General features: G+C 45.1%; 1 protein-coding gene across 5 annotated transcripts in view; it reads right to left on the bottom strand.

Annotated features, from left to right (window-relative positions):
• LOC120310903 (cytoplasmic phosphatidylinositol transfer protein 1-like) overlaps positions 1-21,928 on the bottom strand; it is a 63,096-nt gene extending 41,168 nt beyond the window's left edge. The window contains exons 1-2 of one of the 5 annotated variants that reach the window (XM_039349836.1): positions 21,541-21,928; positions 1,328-1,477 (exon numbers count right to left, since the gene is read on the bottom strand). In XM_039349836.1, the coding sequence (XP_039205770.1) occupies positions 1,328-1,375 (48 nt within the window). In that variant the 5' untranslated portion in view covers positions 1,376-1,477; positions 21,541-21,928. Of the gene's footprint in view, positions 1-1,327; positions 1,478-5,194; positions 5,849-6,735; positions 7,641-11,205; positions 11,429-12,481; positions 12,788-21,540 lie in introns of those variants that run through there. The other 4 variants (XM_039349835.1, XM_039349839.1, XM_039349834.1 and 1 more) reach the window with 4 other exon arrangements.
• Positions 21,929-22,180: the final 252 nt, after the last annotated feature.

The raw sequence follows: 22,180 nt of genomic DNA, 5'->3' as shown, positions 1-22,180 counted from the left end.
TGCTAAGAGCGCTGAATTTTTGAGAAGGGATTTATCGAATTAGCAGACAGCTTCTATTTTAGCTCAGTGGTGTATGTGTGTGTATGTGTGCCCTCTCCTAGACTGATAGACAAATGGGAACAAAAACAACAAACCCTCAATACGTTTACCGGCATAGCTATCTGTTACACTATCCTTTGACACTAGATAATCTTTTCATTTGTTTATTAAATTTATGTGCTGCCCATCTTGCTATCTAGATTATCAAACTTCCATCATGCTGCAGTTTTTCCTTCATCCCATCCATCTCCACCTCATCATGCAGCTTACTCTGACCACTACACTGTTTCTGCTATGCCCCTTTCGCATTGGACGGTGCTTAACATCTGGGGAGAAATGAACAAAGAAGAGAAGGGGACAACATCAACACCAGTCTATCCTGAACATCTCCCTTTTCATGTTTCAGAGCCAGGGATGGATGGGACTCTTAACTAGATCACTATATATTCTTAGGTTACGGTTTGTTGTTGGCCTTCCTTGCTCGGTTTCTCAAACTCGATACTCTCTAAGGCAGTGGTTCTCCACCTGTGGGTCGGGACCCCATTTGGGGTCGAACGACCATTTCACGGGGGTCGTCAAACAACGCAGTCCGCCATTTTTCCCCCTTTTCCTTAGCTGTGCTACTCCCTTTTATTCTATTGGCTTTTGAAAGCCAATAGAATAGACTCTCTTGAATAGAGTCTAATTCTATTGGCTTTCAAAAGCCAATAGGAATTGTCCAGGCTGTCTCTGCCCTGCTGAGCCCGCCAAAAGTCCCATTCTGCAAACGGTGCTGCACCAGTTGAGTAGTCCTTGACTTACGACCGGTTAGGGGGTTGCAGCATTAAAAAGGTTGAGAACCACTGCTCTAAGGGGTGCAGACTTCAACTTCCAGAGTTCCCCAGCCAACTTTAAGAAGCGTGGATTTCAACTCCCGCAATTCTCCAGCCAACTTCAAGAGGTGTGGATCAACTCTCAGAATTTCCCAAGCATCTTCAAGAGATGCGGACTTCAACTTCCAGAATTCTCCAGCCAACAGTTCTCTCCACGGAATTCTGGGAAATGAAGTCTGTACATCTTTAAGGTAAAAAGAACACTGTTATGGAGCCTCCAGTAACACATACAATCTACCTCCAAATCTTTAACCCCCAACTCTTCCAACTGAAAAGTGTCTTCCAACAAACTGTTGAGACAGATCCTTGTCAGGTGAAGAGAAGGCTCCAAAGTAGTTTGGTTAAATGGAATAAAATGCCCCCTCACCCCTCCTTCTCCACAGCTTCAGCAGCTCAGCCTCCCCGTGGCCCCTTACCTCCTCAGTGGTGAGAGGCATACAGATCCGATATTCCTTCACCAGCATTGCTGCTCTTAGGATCAGGATGCGTCCTTCTCTTCAGATGGAAAACGGGGACTTCGTCACCAACCCAGTGGTTCCCTGAGATTCCTCAAGGAAAGCATCATCCTGTAGGGAAACAGGAATTCCTGACCAGAGGTTGGGGCAGAGAACAAGACTTTAGAACAACTCAAGGGCCAACTCTGGGTGCACATCTGGCAAGCGAAAAGCTAAAACTGGCTAAGTCTCCAGCAGCTTTCTCTCCCTTCTGCTCCAACAATGGCTCATGACTTCATCATTGGTTGCCATGGCGGCCATTGTGAAGTCACTGGCCTCCTCTCCATGTCAGGCCAAGGGAGGAGCAGCTGTTGGACCAAAGAGGCACAGAGAAGACCATCCCAACCTTTGCCCTTGCTCAGTTGCAGATTCTCTTCCAGCTCTAGATCTTCTAAAGCTCCTTCTCTTCCTTTGAAGGATTTCCTCAAATGTTCCTCCAGAGCTCGACATAAAAGGGTGAGGGGGTTAATCAGGAGAAAAAGAAAGCAGAAATGAAATGTTCTCGAGGTCTGGCAGGCTAACATTGCAGGCTTAGCCATGATTTCCAAGTTACAGGCTGAAACTTATTAGATCTCTGGAGAGCTACAGGAAAGAAGCTGATATCCCCAGATCACTTCCCAAGGCCAAGATTCTAGCTGTTTTCTCCACAGAGGAAAGCAAACATCTGTCTTATGCCCCTGTCTGGGTACAGACCCTCCCTACCAATATGGGACTGAGAATCTTCTAGAACAGAGAAATCCACTTTCGAGGTAAGCTTGAATTTTGCTGCCTGTTCTGCCTGACTAAAACAAAACACCTCCACGTGCGATGATTCATTTAGTGGAATTATATTTCCAAGATTCTTTTCTTTTTCTTTTTTTGAAAAAGGGAGGTAGTGGTGATGGTGGGGGGGAAAGCTGGCTGGTAACAAAGCACAACATCCATCTTCAACCTAATCTTTCATCCTAGGATATAAAATGGAGGAAGGTGGTAGAAACTCAGAACGTTGTTTGGGAGGGCCTTGAGAAGATCGGGCCTTGAGTTGTTTATAAAAATAATGAAGGAAGGAAGGAAGGAAGGAAGGAAGGAAGGAAGGAAGGAAGGAAGGAAGGAAGGAAGGAAGGAAGGAAGGAGGGACAAGCTGAAGTGGGAGAAATCAACTTAGAGGTTTAGAAGTGGTAGGAAGAACAACCTCATGAATTTGCCTTCTGGGAAACCAGCTTTTTTGCACTTGGGCATACTCAGTATGTCAAGCACCTTTTGAGCGTGCTAGTGTTAAAAGAAAACAACATAAAACATAACATAGGATAACAGGCTGAAAGGGACCTTGGAGATCTTCTAGTCCAACCCGCTGCTCAAGCAGGAGACCTTATGTTATTCCAGACAAATGGTTGTCCAATCTCTTCTTGAAGATCTCCAAGTGATGGAGCCCCCACAATTTTTGACCTGTTCTCCATACCCCAAGAGGGACAATTGACCCAAGCAATGATGGGATTCAGGTCCTGCAACTAGACTGCAGAATTGGTACTCATGAAAAATCAAAGCACTGGAGAGCTTTGATGGGAGTGTCTGGCTGTTCTTCTCTTTCCAGCTAGGGATGCCATGATGATGATGTTCACTTGTTGCTAACGGTTTCAAACGATGCCAACTTTCCATGAATTGCATTATTGGGAAGACCCCTGACTAAGCAGTTCGACCCACCCAGCCCTCCAGCAGGTATTGCAGGCAACCATAGAAATGCCATTGGACAAAGGTGCCCTTGGATAGAATGCAGAGAAGAGCAATGAAGATAATTAGGGGGCTGGAGGCTAAAACATATGAAGAACGGTTGCAGGAATTGAGTATGTCTAGTCTAGTGGAAAGAAGGATGAGAGGTGACATGATAGCACTCTTCCAATACTTGAAGGACTCCTACATAGATGATCAAACTATTTTCCAAAGCACCAGAAGGCAAGGAAAGAAACAATGGACAGAAACTAACCAAGGAGAAAAGCAACCTAGAACTGAGGAGAAATTTCCTAACGGTGAGAGCAATCAACCAATGGAACAGCTTGCCTTCAGAAGTTGTGAGTGCCCCATCACTGGAGGCTTTCAAAAGGAGACTGGACAGTGCTTAAAGCAAAACAGTGTAGATGTACATGAAAGAGATAAATGAACTGATTCAAGAGGAAGGAAAGGAGGGAAGGACAGAAGGGAAGGCTGGAGGAAAGGGGAAGAAGAAGGAAGGAGAGGAAGCGAGAAGAAGGAGGGAAAGAAGGAAGAAAGAAATGAAGGAAGGAGACAAGGAAAGAGGAAGGAAGTAAGCAAGCAAGGACAGAAGAAACTGATTACAAACTAAGTTGTAATTTGATCCCAAGGAGCAAAGCAGGACCGGGGTCCAAACTATTCTTTGGTTTGATCCAACAGAATCCTATTCCACAGTTTCCTTCCACACTGAACCGTGTTTCTCAAAGCTGGCCACTTTAAGATGGGTGGAATTCATCTCCCACCTTGTTGGCTGGTGAATCCCGCAAGTTGACGTCCACTCATCCATCTTAAAGTGGCCAGGCTTGAGAAACACCGCACCAAACCCTCTTCAATGCTGATCTAGTTTCAAGTTATCCCCGTGCAACTGAGGTTTGTTCACATGCTCAGCGGCAGCATGTTTCAAAAGCAGCGTGCATGTGTCCAGGCATTGCTCCTTCGTCCCTTCTCTTTCCATCTGCCCCCTTTTCCTGCCAAAGAGCACCAGGGCAGGCTAAACCATTCTTTGGCTGCTCACCTGCCCTGGTTTCTGATCGGCGAGATAACTCAGCCTGAGCACACCTGGCCCAAGGTGACCTGCTGGATTCTGTAGCCAAGCGACCATCTCGCTTGGATTACCTGGTGTCAGATCAGCATTGGGCAGCCGAGTGTACCACCTCTCAACCAGTTATTATCCATGACACTGACAGCTGTTGGAAGTCAGCACCCACCCTCTCTCCTAGAGAAGGAAATATTTGGGGGGATATTAAAAAAAAAGAAGGCAGAATGTTATATTTCCCCAAAGGAATAATGGAGAAAAAAATCTTAGGCAGAAACCAGCCCACGCTCTCCTTCTCCCAAGCAGGCCAGCTTTTAGAAATGCAGATTTGCAAGGCGATCAAACCGGTCAGTCCTAGAGGAGATCAACCCCGACTGCTCTTTAGAAGGCCAGATCCTGAAATTGAAACTCAAATACTTTGGCCACCTAATGAGAAGGAAGGACTCCCTGGAGAAGGGCCTAATGCTGGGAAAGATTGAGGGCAATAGAAGAAGGGGACGACAGAGAAGGACGTGGCTGGATGGAGTCACTGAAGCAGTAGGTGTGAACTTAAATGGACTCCAGAAGATGGTAGAGGACAGGAAGACCTGCAGGAATGTTGTCCATGGGGTCGCGATGGGTCGGACACGACTTCGCAATTAACAACAACAACAACAACAATTCATAAGCAAAATGCCTTCAGCCCCAGCCACAGAGAAGCAGGACATGACCTTTAGAACAATAATAGGATTATCCCACCACCATTAGAATACTAAAAAGGCACCCTCAAGCTCAGATCAAAGTACAGTTGCACAGGAACAGGAAGAACCCCAAATATAAAGCCCAAAGAAGGAATAAATGTCCACCTATCCCAACTCCATTTTGTCAGCTGTCCCAGAACCACATGCTGTTGGTTCTGTTCTGCAGTAGACGGAACCTTCCTTCCAAACAGCCTCCATTTTATTTATTCCCGGCTTGGACTGGACCTGATGATTTTTCTTTCAACACAGCTGTCTTGCCATAATCATGATTTATGCTTTTTTACCTACCAGCCACCAAGGTCCCTGGTCTAGTTCAACCTCTTCTCAGACATTCTTTTGTGAAACAGCCTTGCGAAAGAATCCTTGTTGACATATTTGCATATAAGCTTTTGCACTGGAAACAAATTCCTTGTGTATCTAATCACTCTTGGCCAATAACGTTTTGTATCTACTTCTACTCTTATTCTATCCAAATAATTAAGCATGCACCAGTTTGACAAATCAAAGCCATATACATGAGCCACTCCAAAGGCATTCGTTTGGCAGAGCATCCTGTGCCCAGAAAGCAGTTTGTTGCAGTTGAGTTGTAATTTTCACGTCATGTAGAGCTCTGGTTTCCATTCATCCTCTCAAGCTTCCTCCTAAGCAGCCTGCAAGATAGGCCGATTGCAAGACCAAGACTTGCCCCTAATTAGCCAGTCAGTTTTACTATTGAGCTGCAAAACATTCTGCAAACATTTTGTGAAGCAGATTACAATAATCACATCATTTTCCACCAAACATTGCCTTCGTTTAGAACAATGTTTCCCAATCTTTGGAACTTTCTGGGATTTCAACTCCCAGAATTCTTTCTTTCTTTCTTTCTTTCTTTCTTTCTTTCTTTCTTTCTTTCTTTCTTTCTTTCTTTCTTTCTTTCTTTCTTTCTTTCTTTCTTTCTTTTTCTTTCTTTCTTTTTCTTTCTTTCTTTCTTTCTTTCTTTCCTCTTTCTTTCTTTCTTTCTTTCTTTTTTTCTTTCCTCCCTCTTCTCCCTCCCCTCCCTTTCTTTCTTTTTTCTTCCTCCCTCCCTTCCCTTCCCTTTCCTTTCTTTCTTTTTTCTTCCTCCCTCCCTCCCTCCCTTCCCTCTTTCTTTCTTTCTTTCTTTCTTTCTTTCTTTCTTTCTTTCTTTCTTTCTTCTTTCCTCCCTCCCTCCCTCCCTACCCTTTCTTTTTTTTTCTTCCTCCCTCCCTCCCTTTCCTTCTTTCTTTCTTTCTTTCTTTCTTTCTTTCTTTCTTTCTTTCCTCCCTCCCTTCTCTTCCCTTCCCTTTCTTTTTTTTTCTTCCTCCCTCCCTCCCTTTCCTTCTTTCTTTCTTTCTCTTTCTTTCTTTCTTTCTTTCTTTCTTTCTTTCTTTCTTTCTTTCCTCCCTCCCTTCTCTTCCCTTCCCCTCCCTTTCTTTCTTTTTTCTTCCTCCCTCCCTTCCCTTCCCTTCCCTTTCTTTCTTTCTTTTTCTTTTTTCTTCCTCCCTCCCTTCTCTTTCTTTCTTTCTTTCTTTTTTCTTCCTTCCCTCCTTCCTTCCTCTTCCCCTCCCTCTCTTCTCTTTCTCCCCCTCCTCCCTCCCTTCCTTCTGAATCAATTCATTTATCTCTTTCATGTACATTTACACTGTTTCATTTTAAGCATTAATTCTAAAGGCTTTAGAGCATCAGTGATTCCCAACCTTGGCAACTTTTAAGACATGTTGATTCCAACTTCCAGATTTCTGGGAATGGAAGTCCACACACCCCAGTTTGAGAAACACCGATGTATTGAGCAATGCTTCATGGAAAACTCATCCCTCAGACGGAGCACCAACCTTTGCTTTGAGACTTCCTTTCCTTTCTGCAGGAATAAAAGCTTCCAGATGGGATTAGCTGCATGCTTTTTACATTCCCATCTGCAGCCGTTCTTCGAAAAGCCAATGCAATTGTGTTGAGGTAGAGTGTAAATAACACAGCCCAGCTCACCCTGGGGCAAATAGGAGTTTTCCCACCCACTCCTTTTTCCAAGCAACACAAGACGCTTGCAAACCACGTGCCAGACTCAGCCCAACCTTTTATTTATAATAGGGCTTGCTAATCCACACACGTCAATAGCCTTCTGGGAGATGAAGATTCTCAATGTTTAACAATTGCCTGCCTGAGTTAACGCTTCAGCCAAGAGGAATTTGGCTGAATATCACAGCTATTTTGGGAAAAAAAACTTTCAGGGATCTGAAGCAGATAAACAAGAGTTGCCACTAGCAAGATGAAAAGCCTAGCAGGAACTCTCTGGGTTGTGTGTGTGTGTGTGTGTGTGTGTGTTTTTAAAAAAGAAGTCCACCTGCTTTATCAATCCAACTAAAATGGAAAATAATTTGTTTGGGTTACCCCCCAAGCATGGAGTATGAAGTAATCACACAATCACGTTCACTGAATAAATCATAAATCAGAGTTTGCAGGGAAAGACAACCTGGGAATTATTATTTGCAATTGGCACAGGGTGGAAGATGGGAATGTTGCAGCCACAGTAACAGATAGTCCTGTCATTTTTTTTCAGTGCCACTGTAACTTCAAACCATCATTAAGCAAGTGGCTGTAAGTCAAGGACTACAAGTAAACATGGAGCAAAAATGCAATGTGGGAAGGGTCAGATGGGGAATAATAAGAATAATAAGGGCTTGAAAGGGACCTTGGAGGTCACCTAGTCCAACCTCCTGCCCGTGGCAGCAGATCCCATCTATCCAGTCTTTTCTTGAAACTTCCAGTGATGGAGCACCCACAACTTCTGGAGGCAAGCAGTTCCACTGGTTAATTGTTCTCACTGACAGGAAATTTCTCCTTAATTCTAGATCTGCAACCATAGCAGACTTTTTTTTTTTTAAAAAAAAAATCAGGCATGACTCATTTAATAACCACCTTCATTAGCCATGGAAATTCTGGTCCCAGTTTTAAGTCGAGGACATTATGAAAATAGAGTCATCTCAAAAATTAGTAGATCTTCATGCAGAGGTAGAGAGCCCAGCTAAGTTAGCTACCACCCCCAGCTTTGGAGCATGAATGCAAAGCTCTCTGCACATGCTCCAAAACGGCTCTTTGAGACTGCTGTCTAAGGTGCTCTGAACATGGGGCCAAAATTCAAATATGCAGCACTCTAATTAGAAAAATAGTTAGATGGCTCCTTTCCTTGGTTCTTTAAGAAATAGAGGAAAATGAAATAATATTTTCTCAAAAAGTAATGATGGACAGTGTTCGCTTTTCAGCTTCATGAACTGAGGAGGGTCTTTGAACAGGAAGCAAACTCCAAATCTCTCGGAGTTGTGGGGTTCTGTCCTTAGGCTGTCCCATCTTAAAATCTTAAAAATCAGATGTCTTCCATCTTCCATTCTTTCCTATGTTTTTTCACTGCTTGTTCAGATCCGTTTCCAGCCCATAAAAATCCACAAAGGAGAAAAACAATAGGTGATAAGTAACTTCTGCAGAGAAACACTATGTGTGATTGTGTGTGTGTGTGTGTGTGTGTATTTATGCATGTGTGTGTATAACACACACACACACACACACACACTTGACTAATTCCTAAAGCTTGTAAAATATTATTGAAAGTGAAAATAACTGTGTTAAGAATACGTATATTTTTGAAGTCTCCATTTTTTAAAAAACTTTCTCTTAACATAGATAACTTTCAAATTCAATTCAATAATATTGTACGAGCTTTAGGAATTACTCAAGCATTATATATGAAGGGGGGGAAAACACATTTTCAAACCCACTCTATAAACACAAATCTACATTAAAACTTTCTTTGAATTATATATATCAGATTGATTTAAAAAAAATCTATCCTAACTCCAATTAAGTCATTAAATTTAAGTCACTCCCTCCAGTTTGTCTTCATAGAATAGACTTTTTCTTCTTTGGAATGTTTAATGAGTAGCCTCAAATATTCATGTTGGTTTCCAAGGGGAAATTGAGTTATTCATTCTCCTGGGAAGGTGGGGATTTGAAACACACCTGGAGGAAGACAGCCAGCTTCAACTCAAGATCCCCATATAAGCATGGATGCTGCCCAGATTGTTGTTGTTGTTAGTTGTGAAGTTATGTCCAACTTATCGCGACCCCATGGACAATGTTCCTCCAGGCCTTCCTGTCCTCTACCATCTTCTGGAGTCCATTGAAGCTCACGCCTACTGCTTCAGTGACTCCATCCAGCCACCTTATTCTCTGTCGTCCCCTTCTTCTCTTGCCCTCCATCTTTCCCAGTATCAGGCTCTTCTCCAGTGAGTCCTTCCTTCTCATTAGGTGGCCAAAATACTTGAGTGTCAACTTCAGGATCTGACCTTTAAAGAGCAGTCAGGGTTGATCTCCTCTAGGACTGACCGGTTTGATTGCCTTGCAGTCCAGGGAACTCGCAGGAGTCTTCTCCAGCACCGTAGTTCAAAGGCCTCCATTCTTTGGCGCTTGGCCTTTCTTATGTCCAACTTTCACAGCAGTACATTGCAACTGGGAAAACCATGGCCTTGATAACACGCACTTTTGTTGGCAGGGTGATGTCTCTGCTTTTTAGTGTGCTATCTAGATTTGCCATAGCCCGGATTGTGCATGGTTGTAAATCTGGCCTGTGCATCACACTGAACGGTGAGTTGTTTAAGGAAGGGTTGCAGAACCCACACCTTGCATAGCAGGCATATACTTTACTTCACCAGGCTAAGGGCACTAGCTACATTCAGACAAGAAGTTAAGCCGGCAACAAACCATCAGAGCTTCTGATAACCAGAGCAGGATTTTTGACCAATCAGGCTTCTCATCCGGCAGAACCCTCTTGCTTTCCTGCATGAATGACCAAAGGACATTTTTATGTCTCCAGGGAGGCTAAACTTATGAATTAACCGGCTGTATTTGCATAACCCTGACCTCAGGAACCATGGTTTTCTCAATTGCTTCAATTGTCTCCATTTGCAAACACGGGAAAGCTTTGTGCAATCTGTGAGCATAACCCAGGGAGTCAAAAGTAACCCCCCCCCCGGAGTTTGCCGAACGCCAGATAATATTCCAAGAACAAGATCAACTAGGAAAAGAGAGGTGTGTGTGTGGGGGGGGGAAGACAAAAGGCAGATCCATTCAACTACTTCAGTGCTCTGCCGGGCTTAAAAGACGGGGGTTGATTGGAAAGCCCTGGAAATGGTGCTCCCCAGGTTTGCCACTTCTGCCAAATCCACTCCCCTGGCAGCGATGCCCACAGAGAAGTCAGAAAAGTGAAACCAGTGACCCCTGACCATACAACTACAGCACCAGGCTAACTGTGTGGCTGAGAAACAGCAGCAGTCCGGGCATGCTCGAAGGCACCACTTCCCACAGCCCAAAGGGAAAATCCTAGTAGTCTTTCAGCAAATCACGTTTCTGTTTCACTTAAGAAACCCCAATAGCCTCGTTCCCACATGCTAAAAGCTCAGGGCTTTAAAAAAAAAAAGTGCAACCATCAAGAAGATCGTGCATCCATCAAAGGCGAGCTGAGAAAGATTTTAGCTCAGCAGGCTCAGCTTACTGCAAAGCCTATGATGCACTTGTCTAGAGGAGCTGCAATACCATCCCCATGAAGACCAACTGTGTCGAATGAGAACCATGGGACCTGTAGTTCAAGACTTCTGCAGGACCTCCAACCACTGGGGGGGGGAGGAGTCCTTTTCCTTCTGCAGCATAGCCAGGACTGCAAACTCCTGAATGAAAAGAGGGACTAGGGATGAAATGATAGTCTTGCAACATCTCAGGGTCTTCCCCAAAGAAGAGGGGCTCAACCTATTCTCCAAGGCACAGGAAGGCAAGACAAGGAGCAAAGGATGGGAAATAATCAAGGGGAGAAGCAACCTGGAACTAAGGAGAAATTTCCTAAGTGAGAACAATTAACCAGTGGAATGGCTTGCCTCCAGAGGTTGCGGGTGCTCCATCACTGGAGGCTTTTAAAAAGAGACTGGACAGCCATTTGTCTGAAATGGTCTTCTGCTCGAGCAGGGGGTTGGACTAGAAGACCTCCAAGGTCCCTTCCAACTCTGAAAGTAATTTGAAGACCTGTGGGGGGGGGGCAGGGGAGGGGGGAGCGCAAGAGTCCCTTCGGGGGCCCACAGAGCCCTTGGTGGCCTCGCCCACGAAGGACAGAGGAGCTTTCAAATCTCCGGAAGACTCAAAAGGAGAGAATTTGCCCACCGCTTTCCCTTTCCACGTCGGAACAGGGAAAGTCCGCTCAACACGCGTGGACCGCGCTCTGGGGTCGCTTCGCTTTCTCGCTCCCCCCCCCCCCGCCCGGTGCTTACCTGGCAGCCAGCCAAGGCTCCAGGTGGTCGCAAAAGTGAGTCCGCCGCGGGGAAAGAGTCTTCGGGGCGGCCCGTGATGGGGAGAAGGGAGCGCGGCGGGATTCAGTGAAGAAACGGGCGCGCGCGCTCCGGGCCCGGCGTGGGTGGGGGGCGCAGCCAGAAAAGCGCGGGCGGGGAGGCGCTTGAAAGGGAGAGGGGCCGGGGCAGTTGTTCTTCTTCCTCCTCCTCTTCCTCTCCTCCTCCTCCTCCCTCTTCCTTTCCTCTTCCTCTTCTTCCTCCTCCTCTTCCTCCTCCTCTTTTCCTCTTCTTTTTCCTCCTCCTCCTCCTCTTCTTCTTCCTCCTCCTCTTCTTCTTTTCCTCCTCCTCCTTTTTTCCTCTCTTCTTCTTCCTCCTCCTCCTCCTCCCTCTTCTCTTCCTCTTCTTCCTCCTCTGCGCCTCCTTTTCCTCTTCTTCTTCCTCCTCCTCCTCTTTTCCTCTTCCTCCTCCTCCTCCTCCTCTTTTCCTCTTCTTCCTCTTCCTCCTCCCTCTTCTTTTCTCTTCCTCTTCTTCTTCTTCTTCCTCCTCCTCTTCTTTTCTTCTTCTTCCTCCTTCTCCTCCTCCTCCTCCCCTCGTGGTTTTGCTTCCTCTTCGATTCCCGGCTCTTCCTTCCCTGCAGAGCCGGTGCGCGCCCTCCGGGCTGAGCCCCGGGAAAGACGCTCAAGTTTCCCCAAAGAACCGGGTCCCCTCCCCACTCCGCTCCCCTGCTAACTTAGCCAATCCTTCCTGGACGGCTAAGAAGCACCTGCACAGCTCCTTTCACCCGCCATCCCCTTTCCGCCTCTTATTGCAAGATTGGGTGGATTCTCACGACGCCCGCGAAACACCCGGACTGGGCAACAGGCTAGAACTGCGGTCGACCCGCCCCAGCGGCCGGAGCCTCCCGAGGCCCGCGAACTTGACCCGGGAGTTTAATAGGGCGCTGAATCTCCGCCAGCTAGGATACTTGAGAAAAGCACCGTTAACCCCCGAGAAGCGAGTCGTGGGAATGCGACACCTCTCTTCCCGCGAGCGCCCGGTAGAGCCTCTTTCCCTCCCCTGCCCGTGTAAATCTTTGCGCCTTTCATTCGCACGGAGTCTTCCTTGGGGCTGCCCCCCGGCTCCCTTCTCTCCTACAAGAGGTGATGGGCATTGTAGTCCAGCACACCTGGAGGGCACCAGCTGGAAGAGCGCCTCCACCCCCAGCCCCCTCCCAGATTTTCTCGGCACAGCCGCCGCCCTCCTTCCCGGCTCTCCTCACCTTCCAGCTGGCTTCTCTTTAAGAGCCGGTCCGGCGGCCGGTCCCTTTGGGCCGTTGCAGCCGCCGCCGCCGCCGGGAAGCGAAGGCGAAGCTTTACCGGGCGAGGCTGAACCAGGGGGGGCGTCTCCCCCCGCGCCCCCCCCCCGCTGTCAGAGGCTGGCTGTGCCCGCGACCCCTAGGGGAGAAAATCCGTCGGCGCATCTCTCCCGCCCGGCCCCTCCCTGGAAGAGGTGGGGGCCTGGGAAGCGTGGAGCCCCCTCCCCCCCAAAAAGAGAAATAGGGGCCCGTGGCAGCCAATATGCGTCAGGATCGGGCCCTCCTGGCTACCCAGGCCAGTCATGGCTTCGGGGTTGAAGGGACTGGATGAGAAAGAGCCTGGGGCAGCTTGTCTAAAAACAGTGGTTCTCAACCTTTTTAATGCTGTGACCCCCCAACCGGTCGTAAGTCGAGGACTACTCAACCGGTCGTAAGTCGAGGACTACTCAACTGGTGCAGCACCGTTTGCAGAATGGGACTTTTGGCGGGCTCAGCAGGGCAGAGACAGCCTGGACAATTCCTATTGGCTTTTGAAAGCCAATAGAATTAGACTCTATTCAAGAGAGTCTATTCTATTGGCTTTCAAAAGCCAACAGAATAAAAGGGAGGAGCACAGCTAAGGAAAAGGGGGAAAAAAATGGCGGACTGCGTTGTTTGGCGACCCCCGTGAAATGGTTGTGGAACCACTGGTTGAGAACCACTGGTCTAAAAAACAACTGTCTAAAAACAACTGGGCAACCATGGAATCAGGATCAGGGTGACTTAATAGCTGCCTTCCAGCACTTGAAGGGCCCCCACAGAGGAGAGGGGGGGGGTCAAGCTATTTTCCAAGGCGCCTGAAGGCAGGACAAGAAGCAACGGATGGAAACTTACTAAGGAGAGAAGCAACCTGGAATGAAGGAGAAATTTCCCGGACAGCTAGAACAATTAATCAGTGGAGTGACTTGCCTCTCTAGTGGGTGCTCCATCCCTGGAGTTTTTTTGTTTTTGTTTTTAAAGAAGAGACTGCACAACCATTTGTCCAGAATGGTATATAGGGTCTCCTGCTTGAGCAGGGGGGCTGGACTAGAAGACCTCCAAGGTCCCTTCCCACCGTATTATTCTAGGTTCAATGAAACATTTCAGACGAATACATTAACTCCTTGGGTATCTGACTGTCATTTTTTAAAACTAAACCACAATCAGTTGGATTGGCACAAACTGCTAAAAGGGGATAATCTGCTCCAGGCCGCAAATGCCAGATTGTGTTAGTCAGTACACACACACACACACACACACACACACACACAGAGAGAGAGAGAGAAAGAGAGAAAGAGAGAAAGAGAGAGAGAGAGCTTTAAGCTGAGGCAGAGGCAGAGCCATATACAAGCAACCCATGATTTGTGTGAATGCCAATCCTGACTTGTTCAACTTGCCACTTTGGGGATTGAAAAGCAAATCCTGTGCTTTCAAACAGGGGCAGGAAAACTGATTCCACAAATGACCGGTAGGTAAAAACATTTCTGCGGTTGGATCTGCCAACCGCTTTCCAACCTCCCCTTGAAAACAAACACCGCCAAGAACTGATTTTTTTTTTAACGCCACGGTTCCAGAATCCAGGAGAATGCCAACACTGAAACCCACATCTGCCTTTTGGCAGAGATGGATTGACCTTCCTGTGAAATGTTGCTACTGGCACGGGAACAGAGAGAGAGAAAAAAGTCCCTTTCCCATGTCAGCTGGCAATTTTAGGCTCTTGCTTTGAATTCCGTGCAGATCTGGCTGCAGTCTTGAGGATGACTGTAGCATGGCTGAAGCCACTCACGGCCATGGCAAATTCTCCTGCCTCCTAACTTTGGTTTTCATGATCTGCACTGCAAGAGAACGGCCGTGCAATGTTTTTGAAGCTTTAATTCCTGATGAAACATCTCCATCCTCTTCCTCCTCCACTTCCCTTCTCCTTCAGTCTTCCTCCACCTGTCCTTCTCTTCTTTCTCCTTTTCCTTCTTTTTCCTTCTCCAAGCCTCGTCTTCCTCAACTCTCCTCCTACTCCTCCTCTCCTCCTTCTTGTCCTTCTCTTCTCTTCTTTCTTTCTTTCTTTCTTTCTTTCTTTCTTTCTTTCTTTCTTTCTTTCTTTCTTTCTTTCTTTCTTTCTCCTTCTCCAAACCTCTCCTCCTTTTCCTGCTCTAGTCCTCCTCCTCCTCCACTTCCCTTCCCCTTCTTCAGTCCTCCTGTCCTCTTCTTTCTCCTTTTCCTTCCTTCTCCTTCTCTGCGTCTTCCTCAACTCTCCTCCTCCTCCTCTTCCTCGTTCCCCTTCTCCTTCTCCTCCCTCTCCCTGTTCTTCCATGTTTGAGTCAACTGCAGTAGTCTCCGGATGTGTTTTCTGTTGAACCGCTTCCTCTCCATGCTGACTGTATGAAGCAGTGGTTCTCAACCTTTTTAATGCCGTGACCCCCCAACCAGTCGTAAGTCGAGGACTACTCAACCGGTCGTAAGTTGAGGACTACTCAGCTGGTGCAGCACCGTTTGCAGAATGGGACTTTTGGCGGGCTCAGCAGGGCAGAGACAGCCTGGACCATTCTTATTGGCTTTTGAAAGACAATAGAATTAGACTCTATTTGAGACAGTCTATTCTATTGGCTTTCAAAAGCCAATAGAATAAAAGGGAGTAGCACAGCTAAGGAAAAGGGGAAAAAAATGGCGGACTGCGTTGTTTGGCGACCCCCGTGAAATGGTCGTTCGACTCCAAATGGGGTCCTGATCCACAGGTTGAGAACCGCTGGTATAAAGCAAGCCGTGGTTTCTCTTAACCTTTCCCAAAAGCTGCATAAGAGAAAACCACGCAAATCTGGCCTGTTGGCCTCCTCAACAACCCCCAAAGCACCACAACCCACTCACACATGCCAACAAAGTTCTCCTTGAAAGAAAACTTCAAACGCAAAGGTGGTTCTATCAACCTGAGTGAGATCGAGTAGCGGAAAAGCGGATGAGGCTTAAATTTGCAGAAAAGGCTCGCCTGATGGAAGAGAACGTTCAGAGACCGGAAAAGAGAAGGAATATTTCTCCAAAGGATCAGATGAAGAGCAGATGGAGGCTTCAGGCTGATTTGTCCCAAGAGCTGTTTTGTTCCCACAGTCCCATAACCGGCGAGAAAGAAGTTCGGATGATTTCCAGGTCCTTTCTGTTGCTAAGCGAGACAGTCCCTGAGTGAATTTTGCCCCCCCATTTTACGAGCTGTCTTTCCACCGTTGTTAAGTGAATCACTGCAATTGTTGATTTAGTAATTGAAAGCTGGCTTCCCCACTGACTTTAGTTGTCAGGTCGCAAAAGGGGGTCACATGACCCCGGGACACTGGCAGCCGTCATAAATACGCGTTAGTGGCCAAGGGTCTGAATGTTGATCACACGGAGGCTGCAATGGTCCTAAGTGGGGGAAACGGTCATAAGTCACTCTTTGCAGTGCCGTTGTAACTTTGAATGAGCTGTTGTAAGTCAAGGACCACCTTGCCTGAATCTCTTCCAAAGAAATGGGGTCTTCTATTTGCCTTTTCAGTTTTCAGGATTCTGTATTTTCATCTCTGTTTTCTTGGCTGTAAACCTGATGATTTAGACTCTGGTTTGAGTTTTGCGTCCTGGATGATGCATTGCCGTTTTGTGACTTAGCCCTTGATGATGCCGAGAAGTGAAGTGAAGACAGGACATGACTTGACGCGCCTGGCACCCTCACCTGTCCACCTGGTGAAAGCTTGGACTGGTTCACAGTTCATTTAACCAAGAGTTAATCATTTAATCAGGGGCTGCCCCAAAGAAGAGGGAGTCAAGCTCTTTTCCAAAGCCCCTGAAGGCAGGACAAGAAGCAACGGATGGAACTTCATCAAGGAGAGGAGCAACCTAGAACTAAGGAGAAACTTTCTGACAGTGAGAACAATTAACCAGTGGAACAGCCTGCCTCCAGAAGTTGTGGGTGCTACAACACTGGAGGTTTTCAAGAAGAGACTGGACAGCCATTTGTCCAGAATGGTATAGGGTTTCCTGCCTGAGCAGGGGGTTGGACTGGAGGACCTCCAAGGTCCCTTCCAACTCTTGTGTTGTATTGTGCAAGCGATGTGGAGAGACAGTCCTCGGCTTACGAGCAATTGCTTACGACCATTCACGGTGACTCTGGGCAGCTTACAATCATAAAAAAAAAACTGCAACAATTAAAAACACTGTTTTTGTTTATTTGTGTCAGAAGCATCACGATTAGAAACAAACAAAATGCAAAAAAACTATGGCCCAATTAAAAGACAGGGAAAGCCTGAGCAGAGCGGAGAGGGAGGTGGGAACCCTTGTTAATTTACAGCCATTTGCAGCATCCAGCAGAGACCTGACTTTATGCCATTTTTGGCACACAAAAAAACAACAACGACAGCATTTACTTCCGTTTTTTTTTTTTTTTTTTTTTGGCAAAACTGGACCAAAGCGAACTCTGGGTTCACTTACTAACTATGGCCTTTGACCATTGCAAAAAAAAAAAAAAAAAAGTAATAAAATCAGGTCAGTCAGACAGGTGACCTCTTTTACAACAGTCAGGATTTACTGTGATGGGCACATTAAATTAAAATGTCCAAGTCTGAAAAATACTGCTCTGTGTTTTATGTTGATGCTCGTTTAGTCTTTAATGGATTTATTTTTGTTTGTGGAGGGGGAAAAAGAGTGGAAAATTGCAGAAAAGTATGAGAAACAGAGAAGTAAAAGATGTTAGCTTATCAATTTCCTGACTCATTTTGTCCATGAAGTAGATAAGTTTACACTCCTGTTCCACACTGACTCTCCTGTTCTAAAAACCGGAAATGTTGCGATACTTTACAATCCAAGTCAGAAACAGACCGGAGAGTGTCCTCTACTGGTGAAGTAAATTCTTTCACATTAAACGCAAAAAGAAAAAGAACATTAATTGCACAAAAAAAATACGAGGCAACAAAACTCAAGAGACTATGGGGAGGATGTATGTTGTGTTGTTCAAGCCGGTGAGATTAAGTAACTGGAGACAGGTCAGTTGCCTTCAGCGAGGAGACTCTGAAAGTTGGGAGTTCACACTGCTGCTCAGATTTAGTCCTACTGATCCATGCGTTCAATTTGAGCTTGTGAGAATCCAGCCCCTGGAGTATTCAAGTCATGGTCTGGCTTAGCAAGTTGCAGGAGCTAATTCTGGTTTCTGCAAACTCTGATTTAGCTTGATAAGAACACAAAGCATGTCCTGTTAAATAGGATCTCTGCTCCATCTAGTCCAGCATGGCTGGCTCAGAAATTCTGGGAGTTAAAGTCCACAAGTCATGAAGGGGGCCATAGTTTCCCCTATGCTGGCTCAGAAATTCTGGGAGTTGAAGTCCACGAGTCATAAAAGAGCCAAGGTTGTCTACCCCGATCTAGTCCAACTCTATTTTCATAGTGGCTAACCAGGAATAGCAGAATAATAGTACAGCAGGAAGGGCACTTGGAGGTCTTCTAGTCCAACCCCTTGCTCATGCAGGAGACCCTATACTATTCCAGACAAGTGGTTGTCCATTTTCTTTTTAAAAGCCACAATTTCTGGAAGCAAGCTGTTCCACTGCTTAATTGTTCTCACTGTTGAGAAATATCTCCTTAGTTCTAGGTTGCTTCTCTCCTTGATTGTTTCTATCCATATTCCATCCAGGAAATTTCTCCTTAGTTCTAGATTGGATCTCTGTCTTCCAGTGGTGATGAGTGCACCATTGGAAAAGTTGAAAGACCAGGTGAGGAACGGAAGCTTCTTCTTGTTTTGCCATTTGGTACCATCAGAGTGTAGGCGATGACCAGGCTGAGCACAGGGTGGGTCAAACATATCATCAACTGGAGTCTCTACATCAGGGGTCTTCAAACTTGGCCCTTTTATGACTTGTGGACTTCAACTCCCAGAATTCCTCAGCCAAGCACACTGGTTGAGGAATTGTGGGAGTTGAATTCCACAAGTCATAAAAGAGCCAAGTTTGAAGACCCCTGCTCTACAACCTCACAAAAGACCTAAGTCCAGTCCTCCATTGAAGTTCACTGACTCTTACCTGGCACTAATTCACCTTCTTGACCACTAATAACTCAGAATCTTATGAATAGGTAGCATAAATAATCCTGCAGTGCTTTTGAACTCTATCCTGACTTCTTGCACTTGACATAGAGGTAGTCCCAATGCCATAAAAACTAAGAACCAATGATCCATGAATTGGTCCCTCTCACAGTTGCAGACGTTTGCTGGAGGACTTTAGCTGAAGCTATCGCTCTGCCCAACCTAGCTCACGGGGCTGTTCTGGGGAAATGTGGGGAGATGGAAGGCGATGTATGCTGCCTTGCGCTTTTGAAGAAAAACCAGGATATGCCTTTCTTTAAACTGCTAGTTGCCAGTCTCTGATCCTCACCAATAATCATCTTTTCAGCCTAGTATCCACCATATGTGCCGGATCTCAACCCACCGGCCCCAGATGATATGGTTAATGTCCTAGCTGTCCTGAAATAATGGAAAGCCAATCTACTGGGACTTTTTGACTTACTGTGTCTGGTGGATGCCAAGTTGAACACTTTTATATCAAGTGAATAGCTCTGCAGAGGAAGGATGACACTGAAGGATTTTCCCGAGTTCACATGCTATTTAAAATGGAAAGTTCTTCCATTGGCTGGAAGGATTCCTTGCATAAAGAAATCTGGTGTAGGAGAAGAGCAGGCAGAGCCGATGGTGGTGATGGTGGAGTTAAGCACATCATCAGCTTAGAATCGTTATGTTGCCACAAATGATCCAAGTCCATTATCCCCTCTTGAATCCCATTGACCCTTATCTTGCACCAGTTTAGCACTGAACTTTAGTTGACCAGATTCTTGTGTATGGGCTTGAGCAATAAATCTTCTGAATTGCAACATAACCTAAGATCCTGATCCTTCATGCCTGACATCTCGTATATCAAGGAGAATGATGAAAGGGAGCAAGAAGGAGAAGGACCTTTGAAACTGGCTTGATATCCCTCACCTTGACGATTCTTAGATGTGTACCCCTTCCAAAATAACAACACCAACCCATTATGAGGGAGCCTAACGGGAGTGGAAGGAAGGTACGCTGCACAGGATTAGACAATATAGGAGATACTCAACCATTACTTTACAGAGTAGAAAGCTTCCACTATCTGTTATGCATTTGTGAAAAACAGTCCAGATAGCTGGATAGCAATAAAGAAGTAAGCAGAGCATATTTCATTTTTGATTGGCTACTGAATATTTTATCCATTGAGCCTTAATTGTTATTTTGAAGTAAGCTTCTCCAATAATTTTCTCTCTACCATTGTAAAAATAAGCTGTCAGAAAGAAAAAAAAAGAGGGACTTTTTGACTTTAATGTCACCCTAAGAATAGACAATGAGACCTTCTCTGAATGGAAAACCTAATTCAAAATCTTTTAATCAAATCCAGTGCTTTTTAAATATTATGTAAACCCATTTTTTCTTAATTTACAGACTTCTTTCAGTCTTTTCACTGTCCATCTCTGTTACATCAATCCTCCTGACCTCCTCATTGCACAAATTTGGGCAGGTCAACACACACATACACATACACACACACATTCAGAGTCACAGGCTTTATAGCTCATTGCACTGATAATTAACCACAGTTCTGCTACATCTGCTTGTCACTGCTCTTAAGGCTCCCTTCACTTAAACCATTTCACTGCAAAATGAATGCAGACTTAATTAACAGCATTCAGTAATTACAAATGCACTTCATGTTCATGATTTGTCAGAGGGGCCTGAAGCCGAGGGAAGGGTTCAGGAAGCGATCTAAAAATATCACTCTTGTTGGAGCAAATAAACAAGGATACAGTTTCTCAACCGCTAAATCCGGGGTGTCCAACCTTGGCGACTTTAAGATTTATGGACTTCAACTCCCAATTCTGGGAGTTGAAATCCACAAGTCTTAAGATTGCCAGGGGTTAGACATCCCTAGAGTTTTGAAAAGGGAGCTTGAAATTAAAATTAAGTGACTTTTTGGAGGAGGGAACAATAAAACACCTTGCAAGGAGTAATTTTAAGTAAGCTTAAATAATATCACTTCAATTCATATTTGAATTAAAGCAAATTTAGCCTTTGTCCATCCCTGTTCAAGAATATATGTCAAAGGACACTAGTACATCAGTATCTATAAGAGACATGTCTTACCAGAAGAGAAGAGACAGAAAACATCTAATAACTGCAGATGAATTAACCTAGAGATGCTCACACAGAGCACCAAAAAAAGAAAAAACACAATAGGATTCAATCCAGATTTGGCTGTATTCACCTAAAATTTTAAGAAATTAATGTCTAAAGCTGAATTCTCACAATGCATTGAAGTATGTATATACAGTATTAACCGTGGTGACCCTTTGCAAAACACACCAAGTTACAAATAAGCCAACATTTTTTTTAGTCTAATGAAGCCATGCATGAGCAAAATTCAGTACCGTGGAAAGCTCCCTCCAGGGTTTTATCAGCTAAACTGGGGGAAAAAATGTCCCAGCATGCATGGTTAAGAAACACTGTTTGCATGATACTCTGTGCTAAATTAACCATGGTTCTCTCAGTTGGCTTATTTTTCAAAGTTAGCAAAATGCAGAGACTAGTTTTGCAAAACATACTCGTTTCTGGTTACATGAATGCAGATGAATCCTTCAAAAACCTTGCCAAACTTGGCTTTCCTATCCTCTGTCCTCTGCTTGATGTCAACTAACCTTTCCAAATACATGTATTTCAGGAACCTCATGCTCCTGTGTGGATGAAGAATTGGAGAAGAAATCTTCAAAGGGTTCTTCAGCAGAACATTAAGTCTAGAACCCAAAATTCTCCTCTTCAGATGCTTTCATGAGTCTGCTGATAACACGCAACTTCTCAGCAGTAAAACCCCAGTTGATGGAACCAAATATAGAAGGAAGTTATCGCTCTAGACAAACTGTTTTTATTACTCAAAACCAGTAATAAATCACTTCCAAATAGCTGTTCGAACAGAAGGTAACAAAATTCAAGGCCTTACCATTGCGAGAAGGGAGACTGGGAGTTGACAGCCATAAAGTAAAGTAAACCCAGATTATGGTTAAAGGATAACAGATCTGATTGCCACTCTCCATAGTTCAATGTACAAGGAAGGCTGAAAAACAAAATGAAAGTACCTGTTATCTGTAATGTCTGCAGTAATATATAAGCTGGGTCTGATGACACTCGCATTTTGTCCCTGGCTGCTAAAGGTTTATAAATTTATAGGATTTTTGGCTGCTTCTAGTTCTGCAAAAGCTCAACTGAAAATAAATAAAAATAAATAAATAAATAAAGCATTGTATTTCTGACTCTCCAGAAGGCTTATTATTATGTTTATGGATTTAATTTTAATTTAAAAAAATGAATTCAAAGGGGTTATATAATCTAAATTGAAATTTGTACAGGTAGTCCCCAATTTACCACAGTTCATTTAGTAACCATTCAAAACTACAATGGCACTGAAAAAAGTGACTTAGGACCATTTTTTACATTTAAAACTGTTGTGGTCACATGATCAGAAGTCAGCTGCTTGGCAACTGACTCATGTTTATGACGGTTGCCGTGTCCTGGGGTCACGTGGTCCTCTTTTGCGACCTTCTGACAAGGAAAGCCAATGGGGAAGCCAGATTCACTTAACA

This window comes from Crotalus tigris, unplaced genomic scaffold, assembly GCF_016545835.1.
Source record: "Crotalus tigris isolate CLP2741 ecotype Arizona unplaced genomic scaffold, ASM1654583v1 scf7180000018301.7375997, whole genome shotgun sequence".
NCBI lineage: Eukaryota > Metazoa > Chordata > Lepidosauria > Squamata > Viperidae > Crotalus > Crotalus tigris.
Note: the sequence above shows the minus strand (reverse complement) of the source record. Positions and strands in the feature narration are given on the sequence as shown.